General features: G+C 43.5%; 5 protein-coding genes across 5 annotated transcripts; 2 read left to right on the top strand and 3 right to left on the bottom strand.

Moving 5' to 3' along the window:
* Positions 1-510: 510 nt before the first annotated feature.
* LOC115768790 (gamma-aminobutyric acid receptor alpha-like) lies at positions 511-6,915 on the top strand. The gene is made up of 5 exons (XM_030713489.1): positions 511-913; positions 2,952-3,019; positions 3,206-3,509; positions 5,491-5,889; positions 5,960-6,915. The coding sequence occupies exons 1-5, from the start codon at positions 511-513 to the stop codon at positions 6,913-6,915; spliced, it is 2,130 nt and encodes a 709-aa protein (XP_030569349.1).
* A 767-nt stretch (positions 6,916-7,682) lies between these two features.
* LOC115767721 (glycerol-3-phosphate phosphatase) lies at positions 7,683-9,062 on the bottom strand. Its single transcript, XM_030712031.1, has 3 exons — positions 8,888-9,062; positions 7,948-8,626; positions 7,683-7,885 (listed from the first exon to the last, which is right to left on the bottom strand). The coding sequence occupies exons 1-3, from the start codon at positions 8,982-8,984 to the stop codon at positions 7,729-7,731; spliced, it is 933 nt and encodes a 310-aa protein (XP_030567891.1). The 5' UTR covers positions 8,985-9,062; the 3' UTR covers positions 7,683-7,728.
* A 133-nt stretch (positions 9,063-9,195) lies between these two features.
* Positions 9,196-10,775, bottom strand: LOC115767714 (glycerol-3-phosphate phosphatase). Its single transcript, XM_030712018.1, has 2 exons — positions 10,548-10,775; positions 9,196-10,162 (listed from the first exon to the last, which is right to left on the bottom strand). The coding sequence occupies exons 1-2, from the start codon at positions 10,642-10,644 to the stop codon at positions 9,309-9,311; spliced, it is 951 nt and encodes a 316-aa protein (XP_030567878.1). The 5' UTR covers positions 10,645-10,775; the 3' UTR covers positions 9,196-9,308.
* A 203-nt stretch (positions 10,776-10,978) lies between these two features.
* Positions 10,979-13,040, bottom strand: LOC115766536 (mediator of RNA polymerase II transcription subunit 19). The gene is made up of 3 exons (XM_030710508.1): positions 12,260-13,040; positions 12,075-12,192; positions 10,979-12,011 (listed from the first exon to the last, which is right to left on the bottom strand). Exons 1-3 carry the CDS (start codon positions 12,695-12,697, stop codon positions 11,557-11,559), a joined length of 1,011 nt encoding a protein of 336 aa, XP_030566368.1. The 5' UTR covers positions 12,698-13,040; the 3' UTR covers positions 10,979-11,556.
* Positions 13,041-13,164: 124 nt separating this feature from the next.
* On the top strand, positions 13,165-15,378 carry LOC115766527 (dihydrolipoyl dehydrogenase, mitochondrial). The gene is made up of 4 exons (XM_030710497.1): positions 13,165-13,321; positions 13,636-14,163; positions 14,230-15,108; positions 15,177-15,378. Exons 1-4 carry the CDS (start codon positions 13,280-13,282, stop codon positions 15,240-15,242), a joined length of 1,515 nt encoding a protein of 504 aa, XP_030566357.1. The 5' UTR covers positions 13,165-13,279; the 3' UTR covers positions 15,243-15,378.
* The last annotated feature ends 150 nt before the right edge of the window (positions 15,379-15,528 follow it).

The raw sequence follows: 15,528 nt of genomic DNA, 5'->3' as shown, positions 1-15,528 counted from the left end.
GCAGTTAATCAAACTGCCAAGAGCAGGCGACAGTCGGCAGTCACCAATTCAAACAATTAAAATCATAAAACTCATCGCAAAAGCCGCCAAAGCGAACTGAAATACACAAAGACAATTGTCAAGATACAGGACAAGATAAACGGAACTAATGCGACCCAAGGAAGTGGATGAGTTTGTGAAATTAAGAAAAACGCTCGGAATGCAGCCAGTGTCGAGTGCAACATCCGGTGCATAAATGAAAATAAATACCAAGCCGGCTGGCAAACAAACCAGAAAACGAGAACTGTCAGCAGCAGGAGCAGAAACCAGAGAAGCAACTGGAACAGGACCTGAAGCCGTTGTAGCTGGTCACTAGCCACCGACTGGCCAACGGCCGGTTAAAGCGACAAATGTTAGCCAAACGGATGTGTAGATTAGGCCAGAACAGTTGTCCATCAGACGTCTAAACAATAGACTCAAACAAAAACAAAGAGAACACCAACAGCAGCAACAATAACAAATCTGTGCAATATGTGCGCAAGCAGAGCAACAACAACTCAAACAAAAACAACATCCGGCAATGCGTCGGCTGACCTCATCGGCGGCGACTACTCTGGCATCAGCAGGAGCAGCAGTTGTCCGTCCTGGCTGGCGCAAGGACAACGTTTAAACTTGCGCATATTTAAACTTTTGATTAGCTGCTGCCTTCTAATGTGCTGCATTTATACAAATGCCTGGCAATTGTCCATTGGCCAACTTGGGGTCATGGCCGGCAGCATCAAAGGGCGCGGCGAAACGCACCGACTGGACGAGATTGGAGCTGGTTCGCTGACGCGCTCCTGGCTAACGCAGAGCAATAATCATGCCAACATCTCCGAATTGTTGGACAATTTGCTGCGTGGCTATGATAATAGCATTCGACCGGATTTCGGTGGTAAGTTTGCCAACAAAAAATTCAAATAAACGGTTTAAGCACGCAAAGTAACATAGCTATACAAAATTAGACATATCTTAGCCCAACTATCTGAATATACAGACATTAGTTAAAAGATGATTAAATACATACCTTAAAGGGGCTGCTTTGCGGCTTCAACTGCTGCCCAACTTTAATGGACAGTTCTCCTAATACATGTTTCACACTTGCCGGAATATCCACCCTCCTTGGTGGAAATGGTGCTCAAAGGCTTGGACGGTTCAAATATATATTCTAGGATCTATCCAAGTGTTTATCATTTTGCAAAATTCAAGCTTCATCTGTGAAAAGTGCGATTCAAACATTTGTTGGCCAAAGCTCTATGTTAATTAATTAACGAAATTCCACCCGCAACTGTGGAAAATTGGCGTAAAACTATTACTACTTAACTCATTTGTAAAAATCTTTAAGGAAATTCCATTGGGGCAACTTTTCACATTTCACAACCTTTGCAAAATTCAAAAGTAATCAATAACTAATTGTTCAATATCTGTATAAACTATGACTTTGGTTGGGAATTTGATGTCTTAACTTTCCTGATGAAAATATAAATACATACAGTCTATCCCAGCCAAACACAAACAAACACTCTTTTCACTTTCTGATCTGGTATAACAAATAAATAAATAACAAAAGCAACAAAATAAATACATAAATTGTCTGTAAATAAATAGAAAGGGGTAATTGGAACACTTGAGTTTTCATCTTAAGGGTGCCATTTGTATCCGGTTCTGTGGTTCGAGTTTTGTTTATACCTTTTTGGCTGTTTACCCTTTGCCAGTTTCCTGTAATCAGCATGCGAGTACATGAGCAGATTCGCTCCTTCAGCGGAAGCGTTTAATGAAGCGGAAATCGCTGTCAGGAGACATACACACAGCTCCAAGGCGACAATAATGATGATGATCACAATGACGATGATGATGATGCTCCCTTGGCAAATAGTTAGTGTCAAAATAGACAACAAAAATAAAAACGAGAACAAATTATTTACATACAATTTCATTGCAATTTTCCCCCTCCCTTTATTTGCGTGCTTGTTTGTTGCGCAAGGATTCTACAAAAGCTACTCGCCCTGCCCCGCAAATTGATAAGCTTTTTCAATTTTCCAAATGGTCTGCACCATAAAAATTTAAATATTTTCGAAATTTAAAAGCCTTGCGGCTGGCACTCAATGAAGCTTAACGGGCATTCCCCCCTCACTTCTACGCCGGCTGCACCAAAAGTTTGCGTTTACGCAACTTAAGCCCAAATTACATTGTTTTAAACACTTCATTAAGAATGGGCTCGGCCGCTAAGTGCTCCACGGTGCAATGCGATGAGCGTGCAGGATATAAGGATACGAGGCAGGATGCAGGATGCATAGCGCGTGTTTGCCAAGCTCAACGCCAAAGTCATTAAAAACTGTTCGCATAGGCAAAAATAAAAAACCAATGAAAAAAAAAATGCATATTAGCGCAAAATACATGAACATGGAAAGGCTCATAGATGATGCGAGTACACTGCGCTGAGCCTATGGAATGGGACTGTCTGCCAAGCGGCTTAAGTGTCATTGTTCATAGAGGCAACATTTAAATTCCGTTTCATGTGAAGGACTTCTATGAATTATTCATGTGCGGGAATTATGTCGAATATCCTTGCGTCATGCTGGAATACTTTTTTAAAAACTCCAAAATACGTTTATAAAATGTAAATAAAAATAAAAATGGTTTATATGAAATATTAAAAATATTATCGAAATTATAGACAAAACAGTTCGAATATTTTATAAAATTTTTTATTATTAGAATAATGTAGAAGAAATATCAACCAAGCTTAGATTCCTTTAAAGTACTAGTAGATAATGTTTGAATCATAATTAAAAATTTCTGAAATCTTAAAAATCTTGATTCCATAACATCTTTGTACGAAATCAGCATAGACTATTACAATATAGTACTATAATAGTTAATCTTAGTTAATATTGATTAAGCTTTGACAACTTTGTACGCTCTTTTTTAAGGTCCACCTGCCACCATTGAGGTGGACATAATGGTGCGCAGTATGGGTCCAATATCAGAAGTGGATATGGTAAGCTATAAAAAACTTACGACTCTTTTGTATTTTCATATATATAACTCACATACATGCTGTGTGCCAAAAGTCAGGCAGGAGACGTTGAGCAAATCGTTTGGACACCTTTTGAGTGGTCGCCGCCTCCTGCCGCGCCCATAAGACACGCTCTCAATATGCCTTCATTTACCATGTCTTTTGCAGACCTACTCGATGGACTGTTACTTTCGGCAATCCTGGGTGGATAAACGGCTCGCCTTCGAGGGCGCCCAGGACACGCTGGCGCTGTCAGTGTCAATGCTGGCGCGCATTTGGAAGCCGGATACGTATTTTTACAATGGCAAACAGAGCTATTTGCACACGATAACCACCCCGAATAAGTTTGTGCGCATCCATCAGAATGGGCGTATTCTGTACTCCAGCCGGCTGACAATTAAAGCAGGCTGCCCCATGAATCTCGCGGATTTTCCCATGGACATACAGAAATGCCCGCTGAAATTTGGCTCATGTAAGTGCAAAATATATAAAGAAAAAACCCTAAACATTGGATGTTTGCAAGACCCATTGGATTGACAGGGCTGGGTGCTGGCAAGGGGGCATGGCTGTGCGCTGGCATAATTATGCATAATTGGCGCTTATAGCGCTTTGATGCGCCTTCTGTCAGCCTCATGAATGGCATGTCCGTGGCGACCACTTGTTGGAAGGACAATGAAGCATATGCTTTTAAGTCTGTGAATGTGTGTGTGTGTGGCTATGGAAGGACTCAAGCTTAGACCCATAAGCTGAATGCCATGGCATTGAATGTGATTATGAATGTAAAAAGAATTGTCAAGTGAATATGTGTGACTTTGGCTGGGTTTAGGCTTTTAATGGCATAAGCCATGGGTTATTATTGCTATTAATATCGATTTTATCATGATATAACATGCTAGCTATAAGAATTGTATGTACCAATAACTCAGAAAACCATAGCGAATATCTATACTCTATTTTGGTATTTGAATTAGATTTCTTCCGGTGCTATCGTAATATCTATTTTAATACTTTAAACGCAGACTTTATTTACTTTGTGTGACTCTTCAGTCTCTTTTGGTTAATACTTCTCTGAATAGATGCAGCTGACATTTCAATTATTGCTGCCAAGCCAAAAACCTTTCCTGACGTTGATGTATTTTCATCACACAACTTTTTGTTACACATGCAAAATTGAAAAGCTAACAAAACATTTTGCAAGCCCCAACAAAAGCTGCTGTTACTTAACTATAGCATATATTTAAGGGATACTATTTTTGTTTTCTTTTTTGGCAACAATTTATGAGCCCAGTTAACTGCTTGAATGCCTTATCGCTAACCTAAATTAACAGACGACACCTGAACAGGCCCCGTGCCACAGTTGATATTGCTTCCGATTTGCTGTGAATAATGTTGCATGCAGTCAAGAATTCAATTACCCCGCAACACTCTCCGCACAGCTTGTCGCTGTTATTGCCTGCCACTTAATGTTGACAATTTCCCATTTGATGCGACGTCGACTCACCGAAAATATTGCCAAAGTCAGCGGAATAGTATCCGAAAATATATATATATAAAAAAAATAGGAATAAGGTAAACCAATCCGCATCCACACATGTCGCAATGTTTGGCAATTTGTGCAGCAAGGCGACAACAACAACAACAATTGCAATAACAAATAAAATAACTGGCACGTGTGTTGATAGCAGGTAGAGTAGGAAAACGTGCAGAGGTCTCGACTGAATCGATGGCGATGAGGAAAATATGATGCACTGTGATTGACCCAGTCACGGTGGATAGGTGTTAGACGTTAATTGAGTGGTTCATTACATTTTTGGCATATTTGAGGAACATTTTAAGGAAATGGCATAGGGAATTTCACATCCAATCTCACGATGTGTGTGTCGCTGGGACTGGCGCCTGAGATGAGGAATATTATTGGGAGTCGCTTATTTGCAAATCTATAAAAACGCTAAAGATTACAAAAAGATGAAAAAATAATAACAATAATAATTGTAATTAATAATAATAATTTTAAAATATGTATTCTCAAACTATTTTGCTAAGAGTAAAAAAAATCTTGTGCAACATTTAGATATTTCTTTTAAGTTTCATAAGCCTGGGTAATATTTTTTTTTTCGTAACTTTCACGACATTCATTTCATATAATTTTGGCTTTTGGGCAAAGTATTTCTTCAAGTAACTATATCAAGTATTTATTTACATCAAAATAGACCAGTTAAAACCAATGAGAAACGCAATAAGTTATAAAAATCAACAGAATCTTATACTAAAACGAATATTTGAATCATCCCCAACCAGTTATATATTTAGTCCGAGCCAAAAAAGTGCGAGCACAGTTGGCCAATTAAATTGTTGCATCTCTGATGCAATCTCTTTTAATTGCCAATAGTCTGGAATAACAAATGTCTCACGTTGAATTTGCACCCACTAATTTTGTTGCTGCCATTGGACAGTTGGCTACACCACGTCGGATGTCATTTATCGCTGGAACAAAGAGCGACCGGCAGTTGCCATTGCTGAGGACATGAAATTGTCACAATTCGATTTGGTCGATTGTCCGGCGGGTAATATAACGGACATTGTTTACAAGGCAGCCGCTCCGATGCCCCAGCAATACAACAACAAGGACACGTTCCCATCTAAGCAGCCGCCCAATCCCAACAACAAGAACTACAACAACAACAACAAAGTGATGTCAACTTTTGCGGGCCCGGGTGCCAAAAATCAACATGTCCGTGGCACTGGCTTAAAACTAGACAAAGGCGCCTTCGGCTCGGGACGCGGCGTTGCCGGTGGCGGTGGTCTTGTCACGAATCTGGCGGGCAGCATCAGCTTGGAAACGCATCATCCATGTAAGTTGTCAGCTTAGTGTTGCGACTTGCAGCTGTTAATCTTGGCCTTCTCTCTGCCCCTCTTCCATAGCGGAATACTCGATGCTGATGGTAAATTTTCATCTGCAGCGGCACATGGGCAACTTTCTGATTCAGGTCTATGGGCCTTGCTGTCTGCTGGTGGTGCTCAGCTGGGTCTCCTTTTGGCTGAATCGTGAGGCGACTGCGGATCGCGTTTCTCTGGGCATTACCACGGTGCTGACCATGACATTTCTGGGCTTGGAAGCACGTACAGATCTGCCCAAGGTGTCGTATCCCACAGCGTTGGACTTCTTTGTGTTCCTGTCGTTTGGCTTCATCTTTGCGACCATTCTGCAATTCGCAGTTGTCCATTACTTCACCAAATATGGTTCCGGGGAGTGCTACTTTATTATTGAGGACCTTGACTCGGATTCGGCCGAATCCGAAACGGATGCAGATGCCAGCGGCCAGTCGGACTTTCGCGGCAGCAGTGAATCCAAGATCTATGAGGTTATACCGTTGTCCATGTGTGCCATCAACATGCCAGCATCCGGCAGCAGTCGCCTGGGCATGCTCCACTCCAGACGCACCACGCGTAATCGACGCCACGGACTGACTGGCTTCAGCTTCTGGCGCTGCTTGGACTGGTTCAGCTGCCGGCGACGACGGCGTCAGCCACGCAAAGCGACCTGCTCCGATGAGGATGAGGAGTACGATGAACAGACGCAACTGCGCTTCGATGAGGCGCCCTGCACTTCAGCAGCTGCAGCGGCAGCGGCGGCGGCAACACCTGCACAGAGCCCACCGCCCACCGTGGGACGCAGGCGCATGTCCTTCTATAGGCGCGAGGAGCTGGAGGCGCGCCGCAAGGGCAAACGGACACCGCAATACAATTCGGTATCGAAGATAGATCGGGCCTCAAGAATTGTATTCCCGTTGCTGTTCTTTCTGATCAATGTGTTCTACTGGTATGGCTACCTGTCCAGGAGCTCGCGCATTTTGGCCAATACGCCAACGAGCACCTGATGTTACCTTTTAGCAATTTAGACACAGTCCCTAAAGAAGTCCAGCGTTCCACAAGGAAGAGCAGCGGCACTGGGTGAGTGTTAAGCTATTGGATCGAGGTGTATTAAGGCTTCAGTTATTTGCTCTTAACCTGATTTGCTAACTGCTATGAACGCTTACTGAGATTTCTTTACGCGCTAAATTGCTAAACATAAAATGCTAAATTTACATATCACAGGACTATAACTTGTACATATATACATAGGCATATAGCACTATATATGTATATGCCATATGTATGTGTATCTGATACATCAATATTATTTGTACAGTTAGCCAATAAGTTGCCAATTTACTTGAGCTTTTAAACGCTTTGTTCAAATACAATATAAATGCTAATTCTAATAAGTTCTTGTTAAACGCAAAGCATTAAATTGTTCGGTTCGCCCAAAGAGCTTGTCGAGATATAAATGTGCTGGCAGCAAAAATATAATACGAACAGCTGTTGGTTACTAGTAGAAACTAAAAAGCTATTGCACACTATTAAATCATAACAATTATAATAATTAAAAGCTAATGGCATACATTTAATAAGCATTTCAACTTGCCAGCACATTGCGTAAATATATATATGTATATGTATGTATTTGTAATTAAATGGAACTAATAATATTATGTATATACAATCTGAATTGCGTTTCAGTTACAATCCCGCCCAGACAAAGATAATAACTGACATATGGAAAACACTTAACACTGATAAGATATCCGATAGGCTAATATCTTCCTGCATTGTTCATATTATTGGCTCACTTTATTGATCATGCAAAATGCTTAAATATATGGCAATAGATTGGCCAGTTTGGGTAGGAAAACATCTGGCCTGGGCAGCTGGGGATTCGCATGCAGTGTTTCCAGTTGATAGCTGCCTGTGCCCACCAAGAGCGATTGCAGATTGCAGTTTCTGGCAAAGGTGACATCGATTTTGCAGCTGCAAAGCAAATCAAATGACATTGATTGGCGCAATCCTTGCTTAAATGGGCAACAGCTTACCAATCGCCAATCATGAGCGTGCGTTCGGGCTGCAAGGCACCCGAATTGAGCAGCGGCTGTAGCACCAAGGGATTGGGTTTGCCCATTTCCAACGCCTCGCGTTCCGCACAAGCCTCAATGGCGGCAACAAAGGCGCCAGTGCCGGGTATGTGATATGACGGATACTTGTGCACCGCATCCTTGTTGGTCACGAGAAAGGCGCAGTCCTTGTTGCTGCACAGTATGTGACAGGCGCGCGCAATTTTACAATAGCTGAAATGCTCGTCCCAGCCAACAATTACGGCGCCCACATTGGCAACAGCTGCGGGCTGGCTAAATTCGCGCTGCACAAACTCCTGCCACTTGACGTCTTGCTGCAGCTGCTCTGGTTCGCCTGCGCCAAAACTTTCAATGCCCGCGTCATTTAGTTCCCGGGCAATCGCCGCATTTCCAACCACATAAGCCCGCTTTGTAATGTCGGTTGTCTGCTTCAGATAGTCGACAATGGTTTGCGTGGGCGAGATGATGTGCGTCTCATTGGGCAGCTGAAAGCCTAGACGTTGGGCGCGCTGCCAAATTTCGTGGCGCGTCTTTAGGCCATTATTTGTAATTAAATAAACGCGTTTGCCGGCACGAGTCTGCAATGCATTCAGCACATCAGCGGCACCTTCAATAGCCTTGTCATCGTGCCACAATGTAGCTGTTAGTAATTGACATTATTAATAATTATTTCAAGCAATTTTTAAACCAGCGCGCCAATATCATAATTAACCTCATTTTAAATGTTGATATCGATAAAAGAAACTTTAAAGTCGATATCAGTCAACGATATGAAGCTAAACTGATATCGATTAAAGATAACATTTTAAAGCCTGGTGGCAGCTCTGCAACAAGTGGGAGCTCTCTTCTCCTTCTCTCACTCTTTCTCTCGCTCGCACACACACACAAATGCCAAACTCACCGTCGCAGTCGCTGATAATTGTGTCGAAGCTTTGCAACCAGCTGTTCACCTGCTCGGGCTGAAGATCCAGCAAATTGGTGGCGCTTGCCTTAAACATTCTGTAATCACGGACTGATTGTTACTGTTGACCGTGTTCGAGTATGTTTGTGCCTGAACTGAGCGTCAAGTGAGCGACTCATCGTGAGTTTTAAAATGCATGCTATCCCGCTCACACAATTGACTGCGCTGCGCTACAAACGAATTTGATGGATGGCTATTTCGATAAGCAGAAGCACTTTACAAATAAATTGTAGTTTTATTGTAAATTGTACTATAAATTTATGTAACGTGTTGTTAAAAATAAATTCCCTTCTATTGTTAATTTTAGTAGCGTCCCTGAGCGGAATCCATTAGCTGAATAAATATGAAAAACAAATACAAATTAATAACTTCCATGTGTCATGGTGTTCACAATGGCTGGCAGCAGGTCCCCCAATTTCGGCAGGTACACATCCGGTATCAGCTTCTTGTCCTCCGGGTTCGTGCTAATCTTCCATCGCTGCACATCGCACAAGCGATGAATGCCCGTGCCCACCAGCAGTGTCTGAAATCCACAATTATATCCCAGGAGAATGTCCGTATTGGCACGATCGCCAATCATAAGAGTCCGCGCGGGATCGATCTTCTTCTGCTTAATCAGCGCCTCGCATATGGCCGGATTTGGTTTCCCAATAACAAAGGGTTCCCGCTCCGCACACGTTTTAATGGCATTTACAAAGCTTCCGCTTCCAGGCACAACAAAAGAAGGCATAGGAAAACGTTCATCTGTATTGGTTGCAATAAACAAACAGTTTGGATCGCTCAGGTAGGATGCAGCTTTTGTCATTTTGGGAAAACTGAAATGCTCATCAAATCCGACCACAACGGCGCCAATGTTCGAATCTAGCTTTAAATGCTTCGCCATAAACTCGCCCAGATTACCTTGCATTACATCTGGCCCAACACGTGTATGCCGTATGCCAACTGCATCTAGTTCCTGGGCAATGCCTTCCGAACCAATAATATAGACGCACTTGTTAAAGTTGCGATGCTTCAGGTACTCGGCTGTTGCATGGGCTGTCGATATAATGCCGTCCTCAGTAATGTGAAAGCCCAGCTCCACACCTTTGGCCAGCAGCTCTGCACGCGTTTTTGTCGAATTATTTGTGCAGAAATAAATGCTCTTTCCCATTTTCTTCAATTGATTCATGGTATCCACGGATCCGCCAATTGCATTTCCATATACCCACAGAACTCCTATATATATAACATTATATAATATTCATTATAATATCTCAAAATGCTTCGACTGTTATTATTATTTATGAAAAAGTTTCCCAAAGGGTAATAGAATACGCCATAAACTTTAAAACATCAATAATCGTATTTTCGTCAATTGTAGCAGCTTTCAAGTGTCAAGATCGCCGCACCCAACTGACATTGTAATTTGACATTGAAATTTGCGCGGCGACACACACACACACACACATACCCATAAATACATGTGCATGTAAGTTTTGACAGACGACATAAAGGGAAAAAGTGACGTGACCGCCTGCTTTTTAGAAAAGTAGTCTTAACTTCCAGAATTACGCAATTTACATTGGCCCCGCATCCTTCATTGATAAATTCACACACTCACCATCACAATCAGAAATAACGGAATCGAAACTGTTTAGCCAGGCAGTGACCTCTACAGGTGTAAGATTCAGCAAGTTGGTGCACGTTTGTTTATACATTCTGTTAGTTTCGCTTTAACTGTTGAAGAGGCGTTTGGACCGAAACCCTTAAATGCCAGTTTACTACTGTAGGTTATCTATTTATTACAAATATTCATTCACTGATAATTTATTTATGTATATCTACTGGGGGATGCGTTTCAGATAGTCTGGTAGCACCGTTACTTATCAGCTGTTAGCATGGTGACACAGCTGTTGAAAAACTACTGCACTTTTTGGTATTTTTATGTACATTTCAACGGCAGCTGTTAGCTGAAAGCTGCCAACTGTTGGTCGCCCGCGTGCTTAAACGCGCTTAAAGAAACATTGAGTAACACTTTCATGCCGTTTATTATTGTATTTGGCGCTTACATATACAATTAATTACTTATAGTACAGGTTTTTGTTTTGTTGAATCTCAGCTTACTTTCTTCTCTTTTCTTACAAACATGCTGGAAGAACAAACAATTGCAAATAAAGAAAAATACTGTAGCTACACCAAATTGTAAGCAAAATCGAAAGAAATAACTGCTAGAAAGTAATATATGGTATATATATATGTGTACAGTAGTGGGTCTTGGCATGGAGGGGTAATTACTGGAATCTAGAGCGAAAATTTTGCATTTTGTACCATAATTTGCATTAAATAAATCTCATTAAGCTAGCAATGTAAAACGAACGAAAAGTTTGCTAATTACAATATAAAACTATTTTACAATAATCATAATTATTCTCTTAATAAATTAAGAACTAGACACGAAACGTTATCGAGAAATTGCATTTAGTGTGCATTAGTGACACATTTGTTTTGTTTTTCTTTTTTGTGTGTAGGCTATAGACGTGTGTGTGCATGCGTGTGTGTGTGTGTGTGTGTGTATGTGTGTGTGGTTTGTGAGAGGTAATGAGCCAAGTCTATTAACTAATGGATATCACCTAAAACTGTGACATTAATAAGCTACCTGGGCCGCCACTGGCATTACCAGCGCTGCCTCCAGCGCCGCCGCCACTGGTGCCCAAAACAGAGCCCAATAACGCCCCACTGGGCATCTGTTGCTGCTGATGCTGCATGGGGAGCTGTTGTTGCATTTGCAGCGACGTGGGAAAACTGTTTAGGCCCATGCCCGCATTCATGCCAACGCCAACGCCCACGCCAGCTGTTGCCATTGGATTGGACATGCCAGCGGTGGCACCCATCACTGGTCCGCCCATGCCGGCGGCGACAGCACCGCCGCCACTGGGCACACCGATGCCCAGTGCTGCGCCTGGCTCGGGGCTTTGATTCTTCTTTTTGCGTTTTTTCTCCTTTTTGCGTTTCTTGCGTTCCTTGTCATCCTCGTGGCGCTTTTGTTTTTTGTGCTTCTTCTCGTACGTCTCCAGGCCAGCAGAATCTACAGAGTTATGTGATAAGCGACGCATTCATGATGTATATCATCAATTTACGGCTAACTTACCTAGCAGCGTTGACTCCGGCCCGCCAGTGGTAATTCCGTCTTTGTGTTTGTGCTTTTTGTGCTTGTTTTTGTGTTTGCGCGCAGGTGTTGCATATGTGGTGCGGTACTGTTCCGGCAGCTGCGACCCAAAGCAATCGAAATAATTAGCATGAGAGAGTATATGAATTATTGAAGCTGATGCTTACCGGTCCTGGATGCAATCGGAAGCCGGCTAACTGCACTGCAGTCAATGGAAGTAGCTCCTTGCCACCGATTGGTGGCTTTTCGATGACGCTGCGCAGCGTGCTATTTTCGACGGGATGCGTGATGAGGTCATTGATGCCGGGTATGTTGGGCAGAAAGGATGCCAGGGATTCCTTAAATTTCTTCTCCTTAAATTTGGTCAGCGTGTGATGCAGTCCATATTCGGTCATGAGATCCTTGTCGCCCGTTAACTCAGCTTTCGCCGGTGGCTCCTTCATTGAGTAGAACGGACCCGTGTGTATTATCGTCGGCGTCTTACCCAAGGATATCGTCGTTTTCAGCGTTCCCGACGAGTCCTGTCGCGCCACCACAGGCGATCGACCGCCGTGTGGTGAGGATCTGGGTGAGTCCATCATTATGTTGCCGTAGTTGTTCATCATTTTACGGCTAAACGGCAGAGCCACAGGCCGAGGAGCTAGGACACAGTCAGTTAGTTAGGCACACACTCACACTGACAACAACAACAACAACAAAGTAGAAGCAGCAGCAGCAGCAGCAACAACAAGGCCAGGCAGCGTAGCAACTTTCGCAACTTGCTATCGGATGCTGCCGCATACACAAAAAGCGAGCAATATACGCTCAACTTGTTATTGCGGCCGCTTGACACTTTTATGTATATTTAATCAATTATTTTTCACGTTTTATTGCGATTTTTTCTATTCAATTTGCAGACGAGACTCTCGCCATCTTGTTGTGTTCGCGTACAAGTGTGCCCAGCCAGCGAATAACTAAATATATACCATGAACGTGACGAAATAAATACCAAAGGCGCTTAAAAGAATAAACGCATTCTCGATTAATAATGTCATCGAAACCCAGCCACTATCGATATATTGGCCAGTCATCATCCGCAGTTTGCCGTGTTCTAGCGCAGTATCGTGTATTTTCAGTGGAACATTGAAAATAACGTCACATTAGTGTTTTTGATTTATAGGGCAACATATTCTACCAATTGACCAGCAATGCAGTCGACATTACGCAGAACTCTGACAGCTGTAGCCAAGGTACAAACACACAAATGGCTTCAATATCAAACGTACTCTCGAGGGGGGTTATGCAATTCTAACCTAAATAGGTCATAACTTTGGCATTAAATGCATTAGTCGATCGTTGTGACGTCAAAAACAGTGCGTACTCCAGTGTCAAGGTCGTTCATTAGGCCAATTATCAGCTGACACAGTTGATATAAAGCCAAATTATAATCAAAATATGTGTGTTAAGTGCCATCGATTAGCGTAAACACAACAAACATTAAAAAAAAAAAGGAAACCAAGTGTGACCATCTGCATTACAGTTTAATCCCTTCTTTCCCTTTTAGACACCGCTGCGCACCAATGCCGCTATTCTGGGTGCATTAAATTCTCGATGCTACTCCAGCACACATGAGGCGGATATTGTAGTGATTGGCTCTGGACCCGGAGGCTATGTGGCTGCCATTAAGGCTGCCCAGATGGGCATGAAGGCCGTCAGCGTAGAGAAGGAGGCTACTCTGGGCGGCACCTGTCTGAATGTGGGCTGCATTCCCTCGAAAGCTTTGTTAAACAATTCACACTACTATCACATGGCCCATTCAGGCGATTTGGCCAATCGCGGCATTAACTGCGGCACTGTCTCACTCGATCTGGAGAAGCTCATGGGCCAGAAGACGAATGCGGTGAAAGCGCTCACCGGCGGCATTGCCATGCTTTTTAAGAAAAATAAAGTCACACAGCTGACGGGTTTCGGCAGCATTGTCAATCCCAATGAGGTGAAGGTGACGAAGAACGACGGCACCACTGAGACCGTTAAGACCAAGAATATACTGATTGCCACCGGCTCTGAGGTTACTCCATTCCCGGGAATCACTGTAAGCGCATGAAAACCGGCAGTTGTCTTGTCCAGTGTGGACTCTAAGAACATTCGCACTTTGCAGATTGATGAGGAGGTAATTGTGAGCAGCACTGGCGCCCTCAAGCTAGCCCAAGTGCCCAAGCATATGGTCGTGATTGGTGCTGGAGTTATTGGCTTGGAGCTCGGCTCAGTGTGGTCGCGTCTGGGCGCTGAGGTTACTGCCATTGAATTCATGGACACCATTGGCGGCGTTGGTATTGACAACGAGGTTTCCAAGACCTTCCAGAAGGTGCTCACCAAGCAGGGGCTCAAGTTCAAGCTGGGCACCAAAGTGATGGGTGCCACGCGCAGCGGTAACAGTGTCACAGTCTCTGTGGAGGATGCCAAGTCTGGTGCCAAGGAAGAGATTCAGTGTGACACCCTGTTGGTGAGCGTGGGACGTCGCCCCTACACAGAAGGTCTTGGTCTGGAGGCTGTAGGCATTGTTAAGGACGATCGCGGTCGTATTCCCGTCAATGCCACCTTCCAGACGGTGGTGCCGAACATTTACGCCATTGGCGATTGCATTCATGGACCAATGTTGGCGCACAAGGCCGAGGATGAGGGTTTGATCACCATTGAGGGCATCCAAGGCGGACACGTGCACATTGACTACAATTGCGTGCCCAGCGTGGTCTATACACACCCTGAGGTCGCGTGGGTTGGCAAATCAGAGGAGGCACTTAAGCAAGAGGGTGTTGCCTACAAAGTCGGCAAGTTCCCCTTCCTGGCGAACTCTCGTGCTAAGACGAACAACGAAACCGATGGCTTCGTCAAAGTGCTGGCTGATAAGGCAACGGACCGCGTGCTGGGCACGCACATCATTGGCCCCGTCGCCGGCGAGCTTATCAATGAGGCCGTTCTGGCCATGGAGTATGGAGCTTCGTCGGAGGATATTGCTCGTGTCTGTCATGCGCATCCGGTAAGCTCGAAGAATTATCAATGCTATAACAATTGGATTGTAATTATTCTTTCTGTTCTTTCCTGCAGACCTGCGCTGAGGCATTACGTGAGGCCAACGTGGCGGCCGCATTTGGAAAGCCTATAAATTTCTAGATTCAATCCCATTGCACTTTCCTTGCTGCTTATGGGCTAACGGAATTCGCTATATAAACCTCTACACTTGTTTGAAATTCTCAATGTGCAACTCTAACGAAACATCTCCGATCAATATATAGAATACAAAACAATACTATGTAGTTGACGACCTGTTTAATATGTTTAGAATAAAAGTGCGTTTTAAATGATGTGCGCGCCTATTGCCAACAACTATCGCTATTCGTAATTTATTATCGATATTTGTTGAAATATCGTAAGCACAGCTGCTCGATATATCGAAATA

This window comes from Drosophila novamexicana, unplaced genomic scaffold (assembly GCF_003285875.2).
Source record: "Drosophila novamexicana strain 15010-1031.04,08,12 unplaced genomic scaffold, DnovRS2.1 tig00000009-arrow-pilon, whole genome shotgun sequence".
Classification (NCBI taxonomy): domain Eukaryota; kingdom Metazoa; phylum Arthropoda; class Insecta; order Diptera; family Drosophilidae; genus Drosophila; species Drosophila novamexicana.
The sequence above is the reverse complement of the archived record's forward strand: the minus strand, read 5'-3'. Positions and strand labels throughout refer to the sequence as shown.

Bases quoted from the DNA above. Each gene is read 5' to 3' on its own strand.
- LOC115768790 (XM_030713489.1), top strand. From the start codon at position 511: ATGTGCGCAAGCAGAGCAACAACAACTCAAACAAAAACAACATCCGGC. The intron at 3,510-5,490 runs GTAAGTGCAAAA...GCCATTGGACAG, and splicing joins CCCGCTGAAATTTGGCTCAT to TTGGCTACACCACGTCGGAT. The intron at 5,890-5,959 runs GTAAGTTGTCAG...CCTCTTCCATAG, and splicing joins CTTGGAAACGCATCATCCAT to CGGAATACTCGATGCTGATG.
- LOC115767721 (XM_030712031.1), bottom strand. From the start codon at position 8,984: ATGTTTAAGGCAAGCGCCACCAATTTGCTGGATCTTCAGCCCGAGCAG. The intron at 8,627-8,887 runs GTGAGTTTGGCA...AATTACTAACAG, and splicing joins AATTATCAGCGACTGCGACG to CTACATTGTGGCACGATGAC. The intron at 7,886-7,947 runs GTAAGCTGTTGC...TTTGCTTTGCAG, and splicing joins ACGCTCATGATTGGCGATTG to CTGCAAAATCGATGTCACCT.
- LOC115767714 (XM_030712018.1), bottom strand. From the start codon at position 10,644: ATGTATAAACAAACGTGCACCAACTTGCTGAATCTTACACCTGTAGAG. The intron at 10,163-10,547 runs GTGAGTGTGTGA...TTATATATATAG, and splicing joins CGTTATTTCTGATTGTGATG to GAGTTCTGTGGGTATATGGA.
- LOC115766536 (XM_030710508.1), bottom strand. From the start codon at position 12,697: ATGATGAACAACTACGGCAACATAATGATGGACTCACCCAGATCCTCA. The intron at 12,193-12,259 runs GTAAGCATCAGC...TTTGGGTCGCAG, and splicing joins TCCGATTGCATCCAGGACCG to CTGCCGGAACAGTACCGCAC. The intron at 12,012-12,074 runs GTAAGTTAGCCG...ATAACTCTGTAG, and splicing joins GCCGGAGTCAACGCTGCTAG to ATTCTGCTGGCCTGGAGACG.
- LOC115766527 (XM_030710497.1), top strand. From the start codon at position 13,280: ATGCAGTCGACATTACGCAGAACTCTGACAGCTGTAGCCAAG. The intron at 13,322-13,635 runs GTACAAACACAC...TTTCCCTTTTAG, and splicing joins CTCTGACAGCTGTAGCCAAG to ACACCGCTGCGCACCAATGC. The intron at 15,109-15,176 runs GTAAGCTCGAAG...TCTTTCCTGCAG, and splicing joins GTGTCTGTCATGCGCATCCG to ACCTGCGCTGAGGCATTACG.